Below are 23,967 nucleotides of genomic sequence, written 5' to 3' on the forward strand. Positions count from 1 at the left end.
TTTGTATTTTTATTAGAGACAGAGTTTCACCATGTTGGCCAGGCTGGTCTCAAACTCCTGACCTCAAGTGATCCACCCACCTTGGTCTCCCAAAATGCTGGGATTACAGGCATGAGCCACTGCACCCAGTCTAGCAAACTGTTTTCTAAAGCAGCTGTACCATTTTACATTCTCACCAGCAATGTATCGGGGTCCTAATTTCTCAACATCCTTGCCAATACTTATTGTATGGCCACCCTAGTGGGTATAAAGTAGTAACTCATTGTGGTTTTGATTCATATTCCCCTAATAACTAATGATGTTGAGCAGTTTTTCTAAGCTTTTAAAAGAGGAATGCATAATTAGCTACCACATAGTATGTTAACACATACTGTTTAGGAAAAGTAAGCATCAGTGAGACAAAGCAATATACATTCATTCAAAAAGACTAGAAGTGGAGAAGCACTAAATTAAATGATAAAAGAATACCGATCATAAATCATGAATTTCAAAGATACGAACTATCCTTCTCCAGATGAAGGGAGAGACAATACTATGTATTCTTCTTATCTTTGAAGACAGGCATTATAATTGCTACCATCCATCTGTTTTTGCCTATGACTGAACAAATGGGCAAGCTGCTGTTTATTCGGACAAATTGTGTCCAAAGTGTGGAAAATAGGTCTTTCAAACATACTTTTTCAATTTCTCAAGAAACCTTACACATATAGGATTTCCTAGGAATTACCATTTAGGTTTCCACTTCAAATTTATCCCTACTCTTTGGCTGGGTACGGTGGCTTACACCTGTAATCCAGCACTTTGGGAGGTTGAGGCGGGTGGATCACTTGAGGCCAGGAGTTTGAGCCTGGCCAACATGGCAAAACCCCATCTCTACCAAAAATACAAAAATTAGCCAGGCATGGTGGTACACGCCTGTAATGCCAGCTACTCTGGAGGCTGAGGCATGAGAATCACTTGAACCCAGGAGGTGGAGGTTGTAGTGAACTGAGACTGCATCACTGCACGCCAGCCTGGGCGACAGACTGAGACTCTGTCTCAAAAAATAAAATAAAATAATCACTATTCTTTAAGAAATACACTGAACTTTGTTTTGTCAAAAACAATAAAACAATGAATATAGATGATCACCAAAGTAGTACAAAGATTTTTATCTTAAGATTGGCTCGGCTGGGCATGGTGGCTCACGCCTGTAATTCCAGCACTTTGGAAGGCCAAGGCGGGTGGATCATGAGGTCAGGAGATCAAGACCATTCTGGCTAACACGGTGAAACCCCGTCTCTACTAAAAGTACAAAAAATTAGCTGGGCGTGGTGGCAGGCGCCTGTAGTCCCAGCTACTCGGGAGGCTGAGGCAGGAGAATGGCATGAACCCAGGAGGCGGAGCTTGCAGTGAGCCCAGATCACGCCACTGCACTCCAGCCTGGGCAACAGTGTATGATTCCGTCTCAAAAAAAGAAAAAAAAGATTGGTTCAACTTATCAAAGAATTAGCAACCTATGCATAACTGTACAATTAAATCAATGTAAAGAATAGACTGGAGTAAAAAACTGGTAGTAGTACTTTAAAGGTATAAGAGAAAATGTACTGGTAAATTAATTACATATCTAATAGTAAATAATCTATTCAGCCATTAGGCACAATAGCATAAGTTTAATTTCACCCAACATTTGTGGCAAGGAACACACCATTACATCTGTATCTACATACGAGAAAAAATTTATAAATGTAGTGTTGTTTTGCAAAATATAGTATGCCATTAAAAAAGTGTGGTGATTCTGCCTAGCTGCCTGAGGACTGACTGCCATCATGAATCACACAATAACTATTTGTACTAGGAAGTTCATAACCAATCAACTACCTCAGGGAGCACAGTCACAGATGTCCTTCACCCTGGAAAGGTAACAGTACCAAAGACAGAAATTTGGGAAAAACTAGCCCAAATGTACAAAGCCACACCAATGTCATCTTTGTATTTGGATTCAGAACCCATTTTGCTGGTGACAAGACAAATGGCTTCAGCATGATTTATGATTCCTTGGATTATGCAATGAAAAATGAGACCAAACACAGACTTCCAAGACATGGCCTGTATGAGAGAAAAAAAGACCCCAAGGAAACAGCAAAAGGAACGTAAGGACAGAATGAATAAAGTCAGGGGGACTGCAAAGGCTAAAAACAGGAGTAAAGATTCTGCAATGACTTTACCTGTGATAACTGCAGATTTTTCATGAGGATTAATAAACTGCAAAAAACTTTCAAAAAAAAAAGAAAGTGTGGCAGTTCTATGCAAATGTATTTCTGTCTTCCTCAACTTTCCAACATCACCTAACCCCACTGCTCAACTATTTAACCCTCTTTTTCTCCTCTCCTCTTTTTCTCCTCTCCTTTTTAGGAAACATTTATCCCTATGAGAGTCTTTCTTTGCATTCACATCTTGTATGTTAACTTTAAGAAGATTTCACTATCTCCATCAGTTTATCTTTCTGTCCCCAAGTCTTTATTTCCATTGCTTTGTCCACTTTTTTTCTTACTGGTTAAATTTATTGAATAAAATAAAAAATTTACTGTGCACTTACTTATGTCCATGACACTGTAACAGGTTCTGAGATAAAATAAGGGTGAGCAAGATAGGCTCTTTATCTTCATGGGCATTTATACCAGGAAGAAAAAGATACGCAAACAACTAAATATAGTACAAGAAAGAATCACATAAACACCATTCGTGTTCACCATTTCAAATTTTTAAAGCAGAATCATAGAGCACCTCTTATATTTCTTTTTAAAAAAACATAAATAAAAAATCAAGGTGCAAAATGAGTTTAGTATGCTAATAACTGTATAGAAAGAGGAAGAAAATAAATAAACACACAAACACACACAATACACACATGCTCCTATTTGCTTATGTTTGCAAAAGTTATTTCTGGAAGGATATACAAATTGTTAACACAAGTAACCTCCAGAAAGGGGGCCAAGCACAAGAGTGACAGAACTTTTCGAGGTACACTCTTCATCTTTTGGACGTGAACAAAATGAATTTATCATGTCTTTAAACAAACGAACTTAAAATGTCATTTTAGAATACAGTATTTTAAGATGCTTTTAATTTACACTACCAAAAAGTTGTCAGAAAAACAGTTTTTCATTGTTGGAAAAAAAAAATCCACTGCTTAGGACATTGGAAGCCACATTCTATAATGAGTTCTCAAATGTTTGTTATCTTTTTTAAAGTAAGCCCTCCAAAAGTTATATTTATAAAATATTTTAGGCCGGGCGCGGTGGCTCAAGCCTGTAATCCCAGCACTTTGGGAGGCCGAGACGGGCGGATCACAAAGGTCAGGGTGGGGCCATCCTGACTAACATGGGTGAAACCCGTCTCTACTAAAAATACAAAAAACTAGCAGGCTGAAGTGGCGGGCGCCTGTAGTCCCAGCTACTCGGGAGGCTGAGGCAGGAGAATGGCGTAAACCCGGGGCCCGGAGCTTGCAGTGAGCTGAGATCCGGCCACTGCACTCCAACCTGGGGAACAGAGGCGAGACTCGATCTCAAAAAAATAAAAATAAAAATAAAATATTTTAATATAAAACTTCTTTACATTAAAATAATAATAAAAGGACTATGGAATCCAGTCATCAACTCAAAGAAGTTATATTTAAGATTTTCTCTCATTCTAGAATTGTTTTTTAACTTTCAGGTTTTGTTTTTTTTTGGGCGGGTCTGGCTCAATACTCCCAGGCTGAGTGCGCGGGAATGCTCACTATCCGCTGGGGTCTCCTGCCTCAACCTCCTGGTAGCTGGGACAGCGCCACTCCCCTGCGCCGGCTTAATTTAATGACACGAAGCCAGAGCGAGGGTTTCATCGGTGTCTCGTCTCGACCTTATCCGTCTCGACCTAAAGTGCTAAAGTTGAAGCGAAACCACTCTTTCAGTAACAGGTTTTTACAAATTGTTACAAAATATGAATTCAAATTGAACATTTAACTTTTTCTTAGTGGAATAGCCATTGGTATTTCAGAACTTTGACTTGTATAAAGAACAAAACTTAAATGTATGCCAAACTGTACTTAATGGGTCTGTATATAATTACAGCAAGATTTGGGGTAATCACTATCTTGGAACCAATAAAGAATATTTTGACTACCTGGCTGCTATGTGCTGTGTTAATGGTATGGATGTGATACACAAATGACTAGAAAAATATTAAGAATTGTGTTATCGTTATTAATAAAAAAATATTATTACTTATAATACTGAACATTAAATCTTCAGTATTCACAAAATTAGAATTGGTCACAATTTTCTTACAAATTAGCTAGAATTAAATGCAAATTATCCATTTTATCTAATTCACAATGAGGATCACTAGCAAAACATAGTAAACAATACAAAATAAAACTAATAATCAGCGAAAACTATATGCAGTAGATGTGTTTTGAGAAAATGACTAAAGATACCTTAGGTCTACAAAAACTGCAAAACTTATTGAGAAAAATTAAAGTCAATACAGAAATACAAAAAAAACTGTTCACAATTAAAAAAAGTGCCCTGGATTGTTACTTAAAATTAATAGAAGAAACAGGCTGGGCACGGTGATTCACGCCTGTAATTCAGCACTCACTGGGAGGCGAGGCAGAGCGAGGATCATCTGAGGTCAGGAGTTCAAGACCAGCCTGGCCAACATGGTGACCTGTCTCTACTAAAAATACAAAATTAGCTGGTCATGGTGGTGGGTGCCTGTAATTCCAGCTACTTGGGAGGCTGAGGCAGAATTGCTTGAACCCGGAGGCAGAAGTTGCAGTGAGCCCGAGATCAGCCTTTTCTGCTCCAGCGTGAAGGCGACAGAGAGGTGAGACTGTGCCTCAAAAAAGAAATTAATAGAAGAAACAAATTATTATTATATATATACATATATATATATATATATATAAAAGCATATATACAAAAACTACCTAAACATGTACCAAAACTAAAATTGGAAAAAGTACTTACAAAAGAAAATTAAAAAGGCTACCCTGGCAGAGTTTAAAATAACAAAACTCTAGCAATTAAACTAATCAAGAAATCAGCCCTTCATTAAAAACTTCATATAGTTAGAGCCTGTGAAAGTAATTTCAGAACATAAAAATAAAAATGAAAAATAGAAACCTCTTAAAACCACCATATATAAAACTTGAGTTGGCTTTAAAAAAAAAAACTCTGAAGAGCACTCTAATGAAAATCTACCAATATTTAAATGTGATTTAAATATTGTTTTTCTTAAATACTAGTGACAGTAAATCATTCATATTTAAAATTAAGTATCAACAGGATCAACGATACCAATGCCAAAATATTCTGTACTCAAATATTCACTGGAAATGGAATTATCTTTTTTTAAATATTACTTTTCAAATAATTCTAATAACAATCCAAATACAATGGCAACATAATATAAGGGCAGTATTCTTTCCGTTCTCTGAAAATGAGTATCAATTATTATTTGTATAACTTAGTAAATGTTCATATAGTGGTTCTGGAACCACAAGAATCCCCTGAAGGACTCATTAAAATTCCAATTCTGGACCACAGCCCAGAAAATCTGACTTAGGACTAGTGTTGGATCTAGGAATCTGTATTTTTAACATGTATATTGAAATAATTTCTTTTTTTTTTTGAGACGGAGTCTCGCTCTGTCACCCATGCTGGAGTGCAGTGGTGCGATCTCGGCTCACTGAAACCCCCGCCTCCCAGGTTCATGACATTCTCCTGCCTCAGACTCCCAAGTAGCTGGGACTACAGGGGCCCACCACCATGCCCGGCTAATTTTTTTTGTATTTTTAGTAGAGACGGGGTTTCACCATGTTAGCCAGGATGGTCTTGATCTCCTGACCTCATGATGCACCCACCTCGGCCTCCCAAAGTGCTTACGCAGTCAAGAATAACATCCTGTTCTAAAGATGATCCTCTCTATTCAAATACATCCTAGGGAGAAAGAACAAAGAAGCAGGAGGAAGATATAAAGACTGATTACACAAACTATTTATATGCTGGGCAGGGGTGCTATTTGTACTTTCTGACTTTTGCTGTTACTGGGTTATCAACATTAACAATCATTACTGGATGGTCAATATGACCCAGCTTCTGACCCTGGCCATTTGTTCCTTCTGAGTGTTCCCACTGTTTTCTAATCCGTTCCTTAAGTTTTTCCAGTTTGACATCATGTTGTCGCCGCTTTAGAATATCTAATCTTTGGGAATTAGAAGTACTAGTAGAGGATGGAGAAGAGTCAGTTAGTCGTAACACTTTTGGATCAATATCATGGGCCATGTTATTCACAGAAAGCTTCAAATTGTTCTCACTTCCTTTTGTTCTGTTAGGCATTTCTTCTTCAGTTCTCATAGAAGCTCCCATCCTAATCAAACATTCAGAATTTTGCAATGCATCAATTGCTGGTCGATCATTTAAAAACCTAACAACTGTATCATTGATGACAGATGATTGGGAGCTCTCAAAATCACAACTCCGTATATTCCGTTCTTCTCGACTGCCTATCATCCAGTTACCACTCTCACTCTTTTCTTCATTAACATCTACACAATATACATCCTTTGACTCCAGATGGCTGGAACTCAAATTGGAAGGTGCACCATGGATTTCCCTACAATAAAAAATAATAAGTTCTGTGACTATAAGAAATAACATATTGTATAGTTGAAAATTGCTAAGAGTAGATTTTAAGTGTTTTCACCACAAAAAAAAATAAGAATATGAGGTAATAAATGTTAAATAACTTGATTTAGCCATTCCACAAGGTATACATATACCAAAATATCATGTTGTATACTATACATACAGTTTCTACTTATCAATTTTAAAGCTAAATCTTTTTAAAAGCTTTTCATAAAAGTACAAAAACTAGTCAAATGGAAACCAGTCATACAAACTGAATAAGAACTCTAAGCTAGCATTAGAAACCAAAAAATAAAAAGCCTAGAAATTCCAGTAAGTTAAAGATTGCAAAATAACCATTAGTAATATTATAACTCAATGCTCAATACCCCCTCTATCAAGTAAAATGGCAAATAATCTAAATAACAATCTGCATATTATAAAATAAGAAATATGCAAAAGATATGTAGAGAGATTTCCTAAGAACTCCAGAAAACAGGATTATAATCTGACTTTGGGTATTCACTTGACATTTGTCAATAAAATGTGTTATTTGCTACTCTATAAAATCTTACATACCAGGGAAAGAAGTTCTCAAATACTGGCATTTCATATATGTCACTTCTAAATAAGGAACAAAATTAATAAATAGACTAGGGGTAGAAATATAGTGGAGGTACAATAAATATTTTCCTCCAAATAAATGTGGTTAGTAATGTTAAATCTCTTAACCACAAAGTATTTTTTGGCAGCTTCAAACTTTGTAAAGCATATCTAGAAAATCAGGAGTAAGCAAAGAAGGCTGGGCAAAGCCAAAGTACTTCTCACAAGTCTATATTCTCTGCTCATAGAAAACACTACCAAAAATCTTCCTCCAGAGACTATTTTTATTTTACATGTCATTCTAATAAGCCTTACTTTAGATTTATTTTATTTATTTATTTATGTATTTATTTTTGAGAAGGATTCTCACTCTGTCACCCAGGCTGGAGTGCAGTGGCATGATCTCACTCACTGCAACCTCTGCCTCCCGGGTTCAAGCGATTCTCCCGCCGCAGCCTCCCGAGTAGCTGGGATTACAGACGCGTGCCATCATGCTTGGCTAACTTTTCTATTTTTAGTACAGACGAGGTTTCACCATGTTGGTTGGCCAGGCTGGTCTTGAACTCCTGACCTCAGGTGATCCGCCTGCCTCGGCCTTCCAAAGTGCTGGGATTACAGGTGTGAGCCATTGTGCCTGGCTGAGCCTTATTTTAGGAAAGCAGTTTATGAAAAGGGAGGCTAATGAAGACAAATGTTTCAGCAGTGAGAAGAGTACATGAATCATGAAAAAAATAGTCAAGAAAATTATAAAACCAGACATAACAACAGGCTGGACCTGAATGTCTGAAACAGCAGCCACTAGCCACATGTGGCTATTGAGCACATGAAATGTGGCTAATCGAAATTGACAGCTGCTGTAATGTAAGTTACATACTGGGTTCTAAAAATTTAGGAATGTAAAATATCTTTTTTGTGTGTGACTACTAAAAATGTTGAATGTGTGGCTCACATTAATGGTTCTATTGTATAGCAATGATCTGATCTAGGGCATTTCAGGTAAAAGCATAAAACCCTAAATACTACAAAGATTTTTAAAGCCACGATAACATAACATAGTAACTGTTTCTATTGAGATCATATGAGCATGTGCATTTTTCTAAGAAAACAGTCTACAGCTGGCTGGGCGCGGTGGCTCACGCCTGTAATCCCAGCACTTTGGTAGGCCAAGGCGGGTGGATCATGAGATCAGGAGATTGAGACCATCCTGGCTAACACAGTGAAACCCTGTCTCTACTAAAAATACAAAAAAATTAGTAGGGCGTGGTGGCAGGCGACTGTAGTCCCAGCTACTCGGGAGGCTGAGGCAGGAGAATGGCATGAACACGGGAGGCGGAGCTTGCAGTGAGCCGAGATCACGCCACTGCACTCCAGCCTGGGCAACAAAGCAAGACTTGGTCAAAGCGAGACTCGGTCTCAAAAAAAAAAAAAGAACAGTCTACGGCTTTTGTCAGATTCTCACTGGGGTCCATAACCCAAAAAACTTTAGACCCTGTTCTGAGTGGTTGATTTTGAAAAAGATGGGGATCGCCAGGTGTGGTAGCTCACACCTGTAATCCAAGCACTTGTAGAGGCCAAGGTGGGCAGATTGCTTGAGCCCAGGAGTATGAGACCAGCCTGGGCAACACAGCAAAAACCTGTCTCTACAAAAAATATGAAAATTAGCTGGGAGTGGTGGTGCCTGTCTGTAGTCCCAGCTACTCTGGAGACTGAGGTGGGAGGATGGCTTGAGCCCAGGAAAACAAGGCTGTAGTGAGCTGTGATTGGGCCACCGGACTCCAGCCTGGGCAACAGAGTGAGACACTGCCTCAAAAAAAAAGAAAAAAAGAAAGAGATGGGGCTGTGAAATCAGTCCTAGAGACCGAGGCTAAATGTGATTATTTTCACTATATTAACAAGACTGCAACAATTGACAGTTAAAATAATTTAGTTCTAAAATTAGCACATGCAAAAAATAAAAACATAAAATGGTAGGTTACATATCATGTCCCACTCTCAAAAGAGGATAGAAAACTAACACCCCCCAACAAAAAGTAATTTCATACAATCTTTCTTTCACTCACTCATTAAATATTTACTGAATACATATAAGGATGTTCAGTATACAATTCCTTCAACTTTTCTGTAAATTTGTAATTTTTCCTGGTAATAGGTTAGGAAAAAGTATTTAAATATTTAGTACATGCTAGGCATTAAGCTAATGCCATGAGAGTAAGATTTACACCCTTAGATAGACTAATGGGCAGATATGGAACCAAAACATAATGCCATCTGAAAATGTTTTAACAGAGGAAGCTACACAGTACTTTGGGAGCAGAGAGGGATGATGAACTAGGTTGGGAAAATGGGAGTGGGGTAGAAATAGATCTGGCCATTTTTCCCAAAGAAAGTAATGAGTTTTAAGTGAGGAATGGAATCCACCAGGTGGAGAGTATTCCATTCACAGCTATCCTCTGGGTATTTTTTTCTTTTCTTAAAAGATACATAATTTACAGGCCAGCCGCAGTGGCTCACGTCTGTAATCCAAGCACTTTGGGAGGCCGAGGCAGGTGGATCACTTGAGCACATGAGTTCAAGACCCCCCTGGGCAATATGGTGAAACCCCCATCTCTATCAAAAAAAAAAAAAAATTAGTCGGGCATGGTAGCTCGCGCCTGTAAGTCTCAGCTACTTAGGAAGCTGAGGTGGGAGAATCGCCTGAGTCCAGAAGGCGGAGGTTGCAGTGAGCCACGATTGTGCCACTGCACTCCAGCCTGGGCAACAGAACAAGACCTTGTCTCAAAAACCAAAAACCATAATTTACATACTTCTAAATGTAAAGTAGTATTATTTGCAGGAAGAACACTGAACATAAATATGAAGTGAGCAACTCAGTCTCAATTCTGATAATGATTATGTCTCTAGGCAAGTTGCTTAATATCTGTGTGTTTAGAGATTCTGAACTTCGATTATTCTTCTTCAAACTTTTCCCTTCTCCTTTTTTTTAAACTCTGAACTTTACCCAGATTATACCCCTGACCTTCTTTCTATATTTTTTCCAGCCCTTCTAGTGCTTCAATACTAGTGATAACTCCCAGATTTATATTCTCAGCCCTGACCATCCCACATACATTCTTACCCAAATTTTTAAATGCCTACTTAATATTTCCACCTAGATAATTCAAAATTGCATCAAATGCAACATATTAAAAATTGAACTGACAATCCACATCCATCTCCCAACGTATGTAAAATTTAAGAGTACAAACATATACCTAGAACTACCAAGTATCATCATGAAACTTCTTGATTTGTGTTTAAAACACACAAAAAAGCTTACAGATGAAACAAAAAAAAGGCCCAGTGTTTATTACTTATTAATATTTGCCATACTAAGAATATGAATGCACTGAAATCATTAGTAAAGTGTCTCTCAAATACAAAATTCTGTAAGTTTATCAGTTGAATATCTTAAGCTATGTTAACAAAAATGCAAAGCATTTTATATCATCTATACTATCAAAATTCTTACATCAATCTTGAACATCTAAGTTGCTGAAAGCCATTGGCAACAAAATAAAACAATAAATCAACTCATATTCTCAATAAGAAAGGAATTTTATGTGACTAATTAATGCTCCCCTCTCAAAAAAGAAAAAAAGTTAGCAATATAAAGTTCACTATATAAAATAAATGATCTGAGTTATTAAGAAGAAACAAAAAAGCCACACTTCCAGAGATGGAATAATTTGTTTCTAGGAAATATATTTATTACAATAAAGGTGGCCTGAGGCAACTATTACTATTTCTTTCCCCTTGAATATTTATCTGTAGAAGAGGCTACTGCAGTCAGTATTTCATGTTTGCACTATCTTTTGTAGCCATCTTTTGTGAAGAATGAAAAAGGTAGTAATACTAGAGTATTACACTATTTCACAACCAGAGTGCTGTCAAAAACTCAGAAAACAAAGTATACTCTTACTGTAAATATTACAGGCTAAACCTATTTGATACCTTTTTTTTTCAATACTAACCTATAAGAAACCAAAGGTTCACGAAATTCCACACGATTATTTTTCTTCACATTACTCTCCAGGGTGGTAGCTCTGAGAGGACTACGAGATTTCTCTTTTCGTGATTTAGAGGATTTGGAGATTGGAGCATTAACCCAAGAATCGTCCAGGTATCTACCATCTGAAGGAAAAGGAAATCTGTGAGAACATATGATATAAAATACAACTGCCTCTGAATTTGGCTGGTATCTTAAAAAAAAATTAGGTATAGAAATAATAGAAGTTATCTCTAGTATCTCTAGTTGGATATTATATTATATAAGTAGATGAAAAACATTCAGGTTAAATTGTTAAAGTAACTCCATTGATAGAGAAATTATATTCTGAGCAAACAATGCAAAATAAAATTCTACATATAAAATTTATTTTTGTCATGGCTCTCACTTAAAAGAGAAGTATCAGATACAACCTAACAAACTGCCAGGTTAAAAAAAAAAATCTATCTATCTATGTATATAAATATTTATATATATAAATATATCACAGTTTAGGTAGAAAGTACTGACCTGGAGGTTTTCACCCACCAATTAAAAAACCACAGAATGGCCCAGCATGATGGCTCACACCTGTAATCCCTGCACTTTGGGAGGCCAAGGTAGGCGGATCACAAGGTCAGGAGTTCAAGACCAGCCTGACCAACATGGTGAAACCCCATCTCTTCTAAAAATACAAAAATTAGCCAGGCCTAGTGGCACAGCTACTCAGGAGGCTGAGGCAGGGGAATCGCTTGAACCTGGGACGCAGAGGATACAGTGAGTAGAAATCACACCACTGCACTTTAGCCTGGGCAACAGAGTGAGACTCTGTTTCAAAAAAAGAAAAAAGAAAAAAAAAAGGAAAGAAACCACAAGATCAAAATACAAAAGGTAACCCAAGAAAATATTTGCATTGTATCATTTTATAACAGTCACCATATGAAAGAGATTCCATTTATGATTTTAAATCCCAACAAAAATATACATTTTATTAAGTCAATTAAATTTCATTTCCAAAGCACTATTTATCTGTGAATTTAAAAAACAAATCAGACATACATAACCTCAAAATGAAACTCATCGCTAAAAACAAATGAAAACTCATTGTCAAGGGTGATGTAATAGTGCTAAAGTCCCTGATCAAAAGATGGTGAAAACACCATCTACAGTCACTGAACATGAGGCTATTTCATAGCTACCCAATATCAAAAGAAAAAGATTAAATGCCAGTGTCTCTGACAAAAAAGCAAGCAACACGAGACTATAAGAAGAAATTAAACTGAAACAAAACTACTACATCAACAACTTATATTTAAGGCAGAGTGTGGTAGCTACACCTATAATCCCAGCACTTTAAGGAGTCCAAGATGGGAGGATTACTTAAGGCCAGGAGTTCAAGACAAGCCTGGGCAGCACAGAGAGACTTTGTCTCTACAAAAGATAAAATAAGATTAGCCAGGTGTGGTGGCTAGATCTACAGGCTATACCCCTGTAGATAGAGCTGTCTGTTTTTTCAAAATTTATATTTAATATATGTATATATTTGGAAGTAACTTCATACATACCTTTTCTACTTATTTTTCGGGTAGCACTTGTAGAAGACTTCTTGGTATCCATGACAGAATCACACACAGCTGTACTTGTAGGGGCTACTTCTAATTTATTTTCAATGTGTCTCAGCTAAAGTTTAAATACCATCACAAGACATAAGTTAATTCCGTAAATAATCCACCATCAATTTACATGGTTATTTAAAAGTATATTGCCCGATACCTTTTTCCAAAGTAGAAAAAAAACTCAGGAATGCTTTCTTAAAATATTTGTTTTTCATCATTTTTTACTTTAGCTGTAATAATATCTGGCATAATGCTCCCCAAATTTAGACAAGAAAAATCAGTAAGATTCTGAAGAATATCAAAGAGTTTCCACTTGATATGCTGACCTATTTTTTAAATTGTTTAGTAAAAAAAAAGTAGTAAATTATCTGACTTTTTTTTTTTTGAGACGGTCTTGGTCCATCATGCAGGCTGGAGTGCAGTGACACGATCTCGGGTCACTGCAACCTCCACCTCACGGGTTCAAGAGATTCTCCTTCAGCCTCCCTAGTGGCTGGGATTACAGGCGTGCGCCACCACACCGGGCTAATTTTTGTATTTTTCATAGAGATGGGGTTTCCCCATGTTGGCCAGGCTGTTCTCAAACTCCTGACCTCAGGTGATCCACACGCCTCGGCCTCCCAAAGTGCTGGGATTACAGGCATGAGCCACCACGTTCAGCCAATTATCTGACTTTATATGTGACACACCATTATGCAATATATCCTGTGCATTTTACACGCAAAAATGAGTAAAGAATTATTTACCTGGACCAAAATTTAGGACTATAAGTACTCAAACAGCCACTGTGTTTTACAGTTTTATGTCTATAAAATAAGTTTCACAATAAAGAGAAAATATAACTCTGCAATATAAGTCAACTTTTGGTTATAACCACCAATGTTCTCAATGACTGAAAAGCATTTTTTCCTAAATAGTAAAATATTACATGCTTATAAGAAAAAACTAGGAAAACAGAAACAATATAAAAAATAAAATTAAAATCATCAAAATTCCATCACATATAGACACTTTATATAAAATTTTGGTATATCGTCCTTCAGTTTTTTTTTTTTTTTTTTTGAGACAGGGTCTCACTCTGTCACCCAGGCTGGAGTGCAGTCACATGATCTCAGCTCACTGCAACCTCTGCATCCTGGGCTCAAGCGATCCTCCCACCTCAGCCTCCCAAGTAGCTGAGACTACAGATGTACACCACTAATTAGCCCAGCTAATTTTATATTTTTTGTAGAGACGGGGTTTAAAATTCAGAATCTGAATTTTAATAAGCTCCCAAATGTCCAGGTTGATCTCGAACTCCCGAGCTCAAGTGATCTACCTGCCTCAGCCTCCCAAAGTGCTGCGATTACAGGCATGAGCGACTGCACCCAGCCTTCCTTCAGATTTTTGCATCCCAATGCATTTTAAAAATTGGAATAATTTTTGATATACTAATAGTTCTACATTAGATTGTCTCCCCTACTTATATTCCTTTATCATCCTTAAATGTTCTTCAAAAACACCCAATAGTTTTGAAAAACAACTATTAACAGTTTAACTCTAAATTAGTGTAGCACTAAGTTAAACTGGTGGATAAAAACTATTTCTATACCATACAAAATATAATGCTCAGGTAGAAGAGAGAGAATATATATTGCTACATTCATAGGGCCAAAATACGACTCTGCACTGGGACCAAATCTAGGTTATATCACCTTTTCCAGATTTATTTTCAAACTAGTTCTAAAGATTAGAGGACAGAAAATATCACTGAAATACTTAGTAAAGAAGTAGGTGATTCAAAATCAGGTGGTATAGAAAACAAAAAAGGGTATATTAGGAAAGTAATTTGCCCAGAGAGCAAATTAAAAAGAAAAGAGTTTCCCTTTGAATGAACTATTTGTATCACCTGCCAAACTTGGATTCCTAAACTCTAGACAAGATTGGCCAGAACACAAATGGGAACAGGTTGCCCACAGTCATTCTTCTTCAGTAGTAAGAGAAAAAACCTGTTATTGCCACAAAAAAGAAGTAACTCTTTCAACACTGTTATTCAACATAGTACAGGAAGTCCTAGCTAGAGCAATCAGACAACAGAAAGAAATAAAGGGCATCCAAATTGGAAAGGAAGAATAACTCACAGTCCATTCAAGAAGTTGGTTTCCTTCATTTCCTCCCTAACGATGAGCCTTCTACATAGACAAAGCCACTACCTTCATCCTCTGTTTTAAATTTTTCTTTCTTTCTTTCTTTCTTTTTTTTTTTTGAGACAGGATCTCATTCTGTTGCCCAGGCTGGAATGCAGTGGTATGATCACAGCTCACTGCAGCCTTGAGCTCCCGGGCTCAGGTAATCATCCCACCTCAGCCTCCCGAGTGGCTGGGACCACAGGCGCATGCCACCACACCCAGCTAATTTTTGTACTGTTGCAGAAATGGGGTTTTGCCATGTTTTACAGGCTGGTCTTGAACTCCTGGGCTCAAAATGATCCTCCCACCTTGGCCTCCCAAAGTGCTGGGATTACGGGGTGCGCCACTGCATTCAGCTTAAATTCTCTTTTCCACCTACCAAGTGAACAAATTTATTAAAGGTGAATAAACAGTACAAATTATTATTATTACTGAGACAGGGTCTTGCTCTGTCATTCAGGCTAAAGCACAGTGGCACAATCAAGGGTCTCTGCAACCTCAAAGCCTCAACCTCCCTGGGCTCAAGCAATCTTCCTGCCTCAGCCTCCTGAGCAGCAGGGATTACAGGTGCACACCACCAAGCCTGGCTAATTTTTGTCTTTTTTTGGTAGAGACAGGGCTTTGCCATGTTGCCCAGGCTAATCTCAAACTCCTGGGTTCAAGCTATCTACCCACCTCGACCTCCCAAAGTGCTAGGATTACAGGTGTAAGCCACCACAACCAGTTAATTTTAATACTTTATACGCCATGGTGCTTGTGCTCCTAATCCCTAAAGTAGTATCCTGTTTATTACTTTACCATTTAAAAGTTGTCATTTATGTTTATTTTATAATATACAGTGTGTGTGTGTGCGTGTATATATATATATATATATATATATATAGAGAGAGAGAGAGACTAAGAGAGAGAGAGAGAGAGGGGGGATCTCTTGAGCCCAGGAGTTCAAGACCAGCCTGAGCAACACAGTGAGAACCCGTCTGTATAACAAAAAATAAAAATAAAAGTAAATTTTAAAGAACAGAATGGAAAAAATTTTAATCTATTCAATCATAACAGGAAATTGATTTTCATCTAGAAATAAATAAATGGATGCTAAAACTACTTACAGCAGCCTTGGTCTGAGAAAGTGCATCCCACGATGTGGTAATATCTCCTAGGAAAAAAAATGATATTTACTATATCAATCAACCAGAATCTCTGAATTAGACCTCAAAATCTGAATATTAATAAGCTCCCAAATGCACTCAAAAGTCTGAAAACTACCTTATTAGGCAGAACAATTCCTCAGCAAATGCTTTATTATATTGAGTCAAAATGGGTTTTTATCTATAAGATTATTAAGCCAACATTCCCAACATATGGTTTAAAGGTAAATAGACACTGCTACCATTGGACTGGCATTTCCACTCACATCTGTATCAGACAGCTCCAAAAATAAGCAGCACCCTCAGTTTACCCCAATGAGCTGAACAAAAATTTTATATTGTACTATATTTTATAATACAATGTGAGAAAGATTAGAAAGCTACTCCAGATTTTGATCTACTAGTAAAAACATAGGTAAAATCCATTCAGTCTTTCAGATAACAACCCTTCAAATAGTTTAAGGTCATGTATTTTCCATAAGTCATCCTTCTTCAGGATAAGTATTTCCACTTCCTCCAAATACTCTTCATATGACTCGATTTCCAGATCTTTCACAAACCCAATAATCTTCCTCCAGATGTACTCTAGTTTGTCAATCTCCCTCAAAAAATATCATGCCTTAAAATTACCTCTAATGCATTATTTTAAAAAGAATTCAGTGAGACTCTTACTATTATTATCTGTAACCCTGTAAGTCTGTAACTATATTGGGGCTATACCATTTATTGAAATTAGGCCAGAATTTCTGAAAAATTTTACATATACTGGTTCATTTTAAAAAAGGATTCCTGCTTTACAAAACAGTTTACTATAGGATGCTTTTAACATGAAGCACCATGTATATTTAAAATATAAGAGAATTTAAAAATTATTTATCCACTTTCTATAAATCAAAGCATAGGTATAATTTTCATTTATTTATTAGACCAAAATGTAATACACATGACCTAAATGAGGTATTAAGTTCCCTTTAAAAAAACAAAATCATACCTTGAACAGTATCCTTGCTTTGAGAGTTCCTTGGATTTTGTAAAGGCACCTCTTTTGATTTGCTGCTCCTCATCCTGCCAATTTACCTGCAATCACATCAGCATTCACTGAACATCAATCTTATATTATTTTTCCTCAGAAAAATAACTCATTACAAATTATATTATGACTACTTCACACCCATTAGGATGTAAATAGGACAGGCTACTATCAAAAACACACAAAATAGTAACTGCTGGCAAAGATTTGCAAAACTAGAACCCGTGTGTGCTATTGGTGGTAATGTATAATGGTACAGTCACTATGGAAAACAGTGTGGCAGTTCCTCAAAAAAGTAAAATTAGAATTACCATAAGATCCAGCAATTCTACTTCTAGATATATGATACGGTTTGGTTCTGTGTCCCCACCCAAATCTCACCCTGAATTGTAATCTCCATAATCCCCAAGTGTCATGGGCAGAACCAGGTAGAAGTAATTGGATCGGGGGGCAGTTTCCCCTATGCTATTCTCATGATAGTGAGTCTCATGAGATCTAATGGCTTCATAAGTATCTGGCATTTCCCCTGCTTGCACTCATTCTCTCTCCTGCCACCCTGTGAAGAGGTGCCTTCTGCCATGATTGTAAGTATCCTGAGGTCTCCCCAGCCATGTGGAGCTGTGAACCAATTAAACATCTTTTCTTTATAAATTACCCAGTTTCGGGTAATTTATAGCAGTGTGAGAATGGACAAATATAGTATACAACCAAAAAACTTGTGGAGGCTCGAACTATTTGTACAACCATGTTCAAAGCAGCATTATTCATAGTAGCTAACATGGAAGTAGCCCAACTATCTATCAACAAATGAATGAATAAGCAAAATGACATTTATATATATAATAGAATATTATTGAGCCTTAAAAGGAAGGAAATCTGATATATGATACAACATGAAAGAATCTTGAGGACATTATACTAAAGTGAAATAAGCCAATCACAAAAAGACAAATACTGTATGATTCCACTTATATGAGACAGTAAGAATAGTCAAAATCATCGAGACAAAAAGTAGAATGGTGGTTGCCAGGGGCTGGGGAAAGAGATGAATGGGAGTTACTGTTTAATGGGTTTCAGTTTTGCAAAATGAAAAGAAGTCTGGAAATGGATGGTGGTGATGGCTGTAAAACAATATGAATGTACTTAACACCATTGAACTGTATACTTAAGAAATGGTTGTAATGGTAAATTTTATGTTATGTATATTTTACCGCAATAAAAAAATGAAAGGAAAAAAATTACGTCACAACTCAAAGGGAAAGATCATGATCTGCCTATGGTTAGACAGCTTAGTGATAAGTCATACTATATTTTCCTATGAATATAGAGGAACTAGTCTCTTATAAAAATCATGTAACAACACAAAGTTTGAAAAATATAAGAAGAAAAACTCATTACTCCCTAAATCCTAATACAATCATTAATAAATAATTTTATTACTATCATCACTGTAACTTCAATTTTGTGCCCTACTTTACCTAACTGCTGGACATTTGTGGTGGTTTTAAAACATATTCAAAATTTGTTTCATACTCCTTTCTTCAAAATGTGGAAATTAATTATTCTCCCATTGAATGTGATGGGACTTAGAGACTTATTTTAAACTAATATCACATGTGATGAAAGTGACAACATGTGACTTCCAAGACTAGGCTATAAAACACATTCCCTTCTCTCTTTATACCTCAAGGATCCAGGTGTCATGTCCTAAGAACAGTCAAGCAATCCTATAGATGTCCATGTGGCAAAGAACTGAAGCCGCCTGCCTACAGTTACGTGGGTGAGCTATCCCTTGCAAGTAGATCCTCCAGCCCAAGTCAAATCTTCATAGGACTACAGCTCTACCTGACATCCTGACTGCAACCTCATGACAGACACTGAGCCAAAATCACCCAGATAAGCTGCTCCTGAATTCCTTACATACAGAAAGTGTGAGATCGCAAATGTTTTGTGTTTTAAACTGCTTAAATTGGGGTGGGAGGTTATGAATTACACAACAAGAGATATCCAATACAATACTATGTCCCATTTTCTCTTCTACAAATAATACTGAAATGAACATATTTGTATCTATGAATTTCTGCTTATTTGGATTATTTATTTAGAACAGTATCTGCAAAGTGTGCTAAAACTGAACGAAAGAATGTGAAGGACATGTTGCTCTTGAAACACCATGTCACTGAAATACAATGGGTCTTCCAAGAAGGGCCTACCCATTTCATAAATATCTCAATATTATCTATTCTTTCTACTTTTGCTGATTTAACAGGAAAAAAATGTACGCTTTAATTTGAATTTGGTAGATGCTAGCAGGATAAAACGTTCTGCTCTATATCTTAACCTTAGTGCTTCATTTGTGAATTGTCTTTTCTATCCTTTGCCCACTTACCTACCAGGATCTTAATGTTCTTCTTATCAAGTTGATGAGTTATTTGCCTTACAAATATATTAAACCTGTCATATTTGATAAACATTATTTTCTCCACTTAGTTGTATGCAGAGGCAGTACAGTATGTTGAATATTAAAAACACCAATTTAAATTTAAGAAAAAGAAGGGCTCACCTATTAGGTCAAAATATGTAAAACTAAAAGGTATGGTTAATTTTTAAGGAAGTTAATTTAATCTGATTTATCAGAGTAAATAATCCTGACTTATAAATGTTCCTAGAAAACACCTCAAAAATGTTCTAAAAATAGGGTTGGGCACAGTGGCTCACGCCTGTAATCCCAACACTTTGGGAGGCTGAGGCGGGTGGATCACCCAAGGTCAGGAGTTCAAGACCAGCCTGGCCAACATGGCGAAACCCAGTCTCTACTAAAAATACAAAAATCAGCCAGGCATGGTGGCGCACATCTGTAAGACCAGCTACTCGGGAGGCTGAGGCAGGAGAACTGCTTGAACCCAGGAGGCACAGGTTACAGTGAGCTGAGATCACACCACTACACTTCAGCCTGGGCAAGAGAGCAAGACTCCATCTCAAAAAAAAAAAAAAAGTTCTAAAAATAAAATTTTTTCATAGATTATAGAATATGGCTCTAAGAAAAGTAAACAAGTTTTCTGAAAATAGAGGAGCATGGTAGAAAAACAACATTTTATCAACCATAAAACTTTAATCTGCCAACACAGTTTAACAAATTAACTCATTTTGGCCTGGTGCAGTGGCTCACGCCTGTAATCCCAGCACTTTGGGAGGCCGCAGCAGGCGGATCATGAGGTCAAGAGATCAAGACCATCCTGGCCAACACAGTGAAACTCCGTCTCTACTAAAAACACAAAAATTAGCCAGGCATGGTGGCAGGTGCCTGTAATCCCAGCTACTCAGGAAGCTGAGGCAGGAGAATTGCTTGAACCAGGGAGTCAGAGGTTGCAGTGAGCTGAGATTGCACCACAGCATTCCAGCCTTGCAACAGAGTAAGACTCTGTCTCAAAAAAAAAAAACAAAAACAAAAAATTAACTCATTTTCCTTTTGATAAAAAGATTTTTAATCTAGCCAACTGAAAAATTAAGCAAACATCAGTTATATTACTAGAGTATCTGTCATGATTAGACAAAAAATTTCTTTGGGCAGACATCTTTTTGCTTTAAAACTAAAATAAGTGCTGAAATATACAGTGATTATCAATTTTCCAATAGAAAGGATAAATAGATTAAATAATCAAAAACTACATATGTGTCCACAATCTCTATGTCTTCTTAGCTAACACTAAGGCTGAGACAGTATAAATGAGTAAACGAGAAAATTTATCTGCTTCAAAATAAATACCCTATTAATGGGCAATCATCGTTAATATAAATGACTAAATATTAGAAGTATGACATTTATGTAAAAGTTCATACTATAATTATAGAATATCTCCCACTAATAATGAGACTGAATTACATCTACATGCAAAAAGATAGCTGAATATCACAAACATGTTGTGAAGAATGCCAGAAACAAGAGTAAAAACCATATAGTTCCATTAAATAAAGTATAAAATAAGCAAAAGGAATCTACAGTGATAGAAGTGAGGACAGTCATCACCCTTGAAGTGGCTAGAGAGGTGGCTGAAATTAGAGCAAGGAAGTGCTGCTAATCTTCATGGATTTGGGTGCTGATTTCAAGGGTACGTTCAGTTTAAGAGACTTTATCAACTTGCACATTTATGTGCTTTTTCAATGTATATTATACTTCAAAGGATTTTCAGATAACATGAATTATGTCCTGTTTTAGGTTGCAGTAGTGCAATCAGGGCTCACTGCAGCCTCAACCTCCTGGGCTCACGTGTTCCTTCCACCTCAGCCTCCCAATAACTGAGGCTACAGGTGCACACCACCATGCCCGGCTAATTTTTTAAAAATTTTTATAGAGATGAGGTCTCACTATGTTGCCCAGGCTGGCCTCAAACTCCTGGGTTCAAGTGATTATCCCACCTCAGCCTCCCAAAATGCTGGGATCATGGGTGTCAGCCACCACACGCAGCCTATAATTATAGTTTGTTTGTTTGTTTGTTTGTTTTTTTGAGACGGAGTCTCGCTCTGCCGCCCAGGCTGGAGTGCAGTGGCCGGATCTCAGCTCACTGCAAGCTCCGCCTCCCGGGTTCACGCCATTCTCCTGCCTCAGCCTCCCGAGTAGCTGGGACTGCAGGCGCCCGCCATCTCGCTCAGCTAGTTTTTTGTATTTTTTAGTAGAGACGGGGTTTCACCGTGTTCGCCAGGATGGTCTTGATCTCCTGACCTCGTGATCCACCCGTCTCGGCCTCCCAAAGTGCTGGGATTACAGGCTTGAGCCACCGCGCCCGGCCTATAATTATAGTTTTAAATCAGTTTTGTGGTATCTATTCTCATGAAGCACCTCAATTTGCCAATAACCTACCTTTTAAATCTTTGGTTATCCCATGCCCTGTAAGTGAATATTTTAAATATAATGTATTTAAGTTGGTCTGTTCTTTATATAAGAATACATTTTTTAAATCACCATTCTTGTAGAAATTGAAAATAGAATTAGTGAAAAAAGTGTAATAAAAAACTTACTTATAATAAGATGATCTATCAAAAGGTTTACTATCTTTAAAGTGCAAATCTCAATTTGCATAAGGCCTTTTTCCCAACCACTTTTAAGTGTTTACCAAGTCAAATAGATTATTCAAGATCACTTCCTGGGGAATAATGAAAGCACCTTCCCAGTTAAATCTTTTAGAGATATCATGACAATAACCTTATTCAACACTCATATGGAAAACTTGGATTTATTTATTTGTTGGACATTTATGTATTATCTTTTGTCTACTTAATTTGCCAAGAATTAAGAGATGAACAAAAATTCACCAGAACTACTGAATTTTTGTCCATTTCATATTTCTAAAATACTTAACTCCTAAATAACTTGATATCATTATTTGGCATATAACAGTTCATGGTTATGCTGTCAATGGATTTTATATTTCATCAATAAAAAATGACTCTGTTTATCCCTAGAGAAATGTGTTTTAGTATTTAATTCTACTTTGCATGCTATTAATAAAAAGCAAACATTGCTTTATTGCATCTGCCCTATCCTTTTAATTTTAAGCTTTCTGGATCACTTTCTTTTAAACATATATTGTATTAAAGATTTTTTTAACCCAATGTAATAATATTTGTCTTTTAAGACTAAGAATGAGGAAAGTAAACTTGCATATCAACAGCTTGTACTAACAATGTTTTTTGAGTACCTACTTTGTGCAAAGCATTGTGTGTTACTAAAAAAAACTAAAAAGAAATGGTCCTTACAGATGAAAAAATAGAGAGAGAGAGACAGAGAAAGAGAGAGAGAAAAACGGTTCTGACCTCTACAATCTCACAATGTAGTACAAGTATTCTTAACCTAGTAATCCATGAATGAGGTTTCCCTCTAAGATCTGAAACAAGACAAAGATGACCACTTTTACCACTTTTGTTCAACATAGTTCTGGAAAACTTAGCCACAGTAATTAGGCAAGAGAAAGAAACAAAGGGCATCCAAATTGCAAAGGAGGAAGTCAAACAGTCCCTGTTTTCAGACAATATAATCATACATATAGGAAATCCCAAAGACTCCAGCAAAAAAAACTATTAGAACTAATAAATGAATTCAGTAAATTCGTAGGATACAAAATCAACATACAAAAATCAGTAGTGATTCTAAACATAAATAATGAACTACCTTAAAAAGAAATCAAGAAAGCAATCCTATCCACAGTAACTACAAAAAAATAAATCTGGCTAGGAATAAGTTTAACCAAGGAAGTAAAAAATCTCTACAAAGGAAACTGTAAAACACTGAGGAAAAAAGTTAAAGAAGACACACAAAAAAGAAAAACATCCTGTGTTCATGAACTAGAAAAATTAATATTGTTAAAATGATCATACAACCCAAAGTGATCTATAGGTTCAATACAATCCCTATCAAAATACCAGTGGCATGCTTCACAGAAATAGAAAAAACAATCCTGAAATTCATATGGAACCACAAAAGACACCAAATTCCCAAAGCAATCCAAAGCAAAAAAAAATAAACCTGGAAGCATCACACTACCAGATTTCAAAATATACTACAAAGCTACAGTAACAAAAACAGCATGGTACTGCCATAAAATCAGACATATAGACCAATGGAACAGAATAGAGAACATCCATGTATTTATAGCCAACTAATTTTTTACAATGGTGCCAAGAACATTCATTGGGGAAAGGATAGTCTCTTCAATAAACAGTGCTGGGAAAACTGA

General features: G+C 36.7%; 1 protein-coding gene and 1 pseudogene across 1 annotated transcript in view; one reads left to right on the forward strand and one right to left on the reverse strand.

Moving 5' to 3' along the window:
• The first annotated feature begins 1,808 nt into the window (after nucleotides 1-1,808).
• On the forward strand, nucleotides 1,809-2,233 carry LOC103879516 (annotated as a pseudogene).
• A 3,808-nt stretch (nucleotides 2,234-6,041) lies between these two features.
• LOC116275398 (centrosome-associated protein 350-like) overlaps nucleotides 6,042-23,967 on the reverse strand; it is a 41,663-nt gene continuing 23,737 nt past the window's right edge. The window contains exons 2-6 of the mRNA XM_031667586.1: nucleotides 17,198-17,283; nucleotides 16,168-16,214; nucleotides 12,843-12,957; nucleotides 11,264-11,423; nucleotides 6,042-6,639 (exon numbers count right to left, since the gene is read on the reverse strand). Coding sequence (XP_031523446.1) covers nucleotides 6,042-6,639; nucleotides 11,264-11,423; nucleotides 12,843-12,957; nucleotides 16,168-16,214; nucleotides 17,198-17,270 — 993 coding nt within the window. The 5' untranslated portion in view covers nucleotides 17,271-17,283. The remainder of the gene's footprint in view (nucleotides 6,640-11,263; nucleotides 11,424-12,842; nucleotides 12,958-16,167; nucleotides 16,215-17,197; nucleotides 17,284-23,967) is intronic.

Source organism: Papio anubis, chromosome 1 (assembly GCF_008728515.1).
Source record: "Papio anubis isolate 15944 chromosome 1, Panubis1.0, whole genome shotgun sequence".
In the NCBI taxonomy this organism is placed as follows: Eukaryota; Metazoa; Chordata; class Mammalia; order Primates; family Cercopithecidae; genus Papio; species Papio anubis.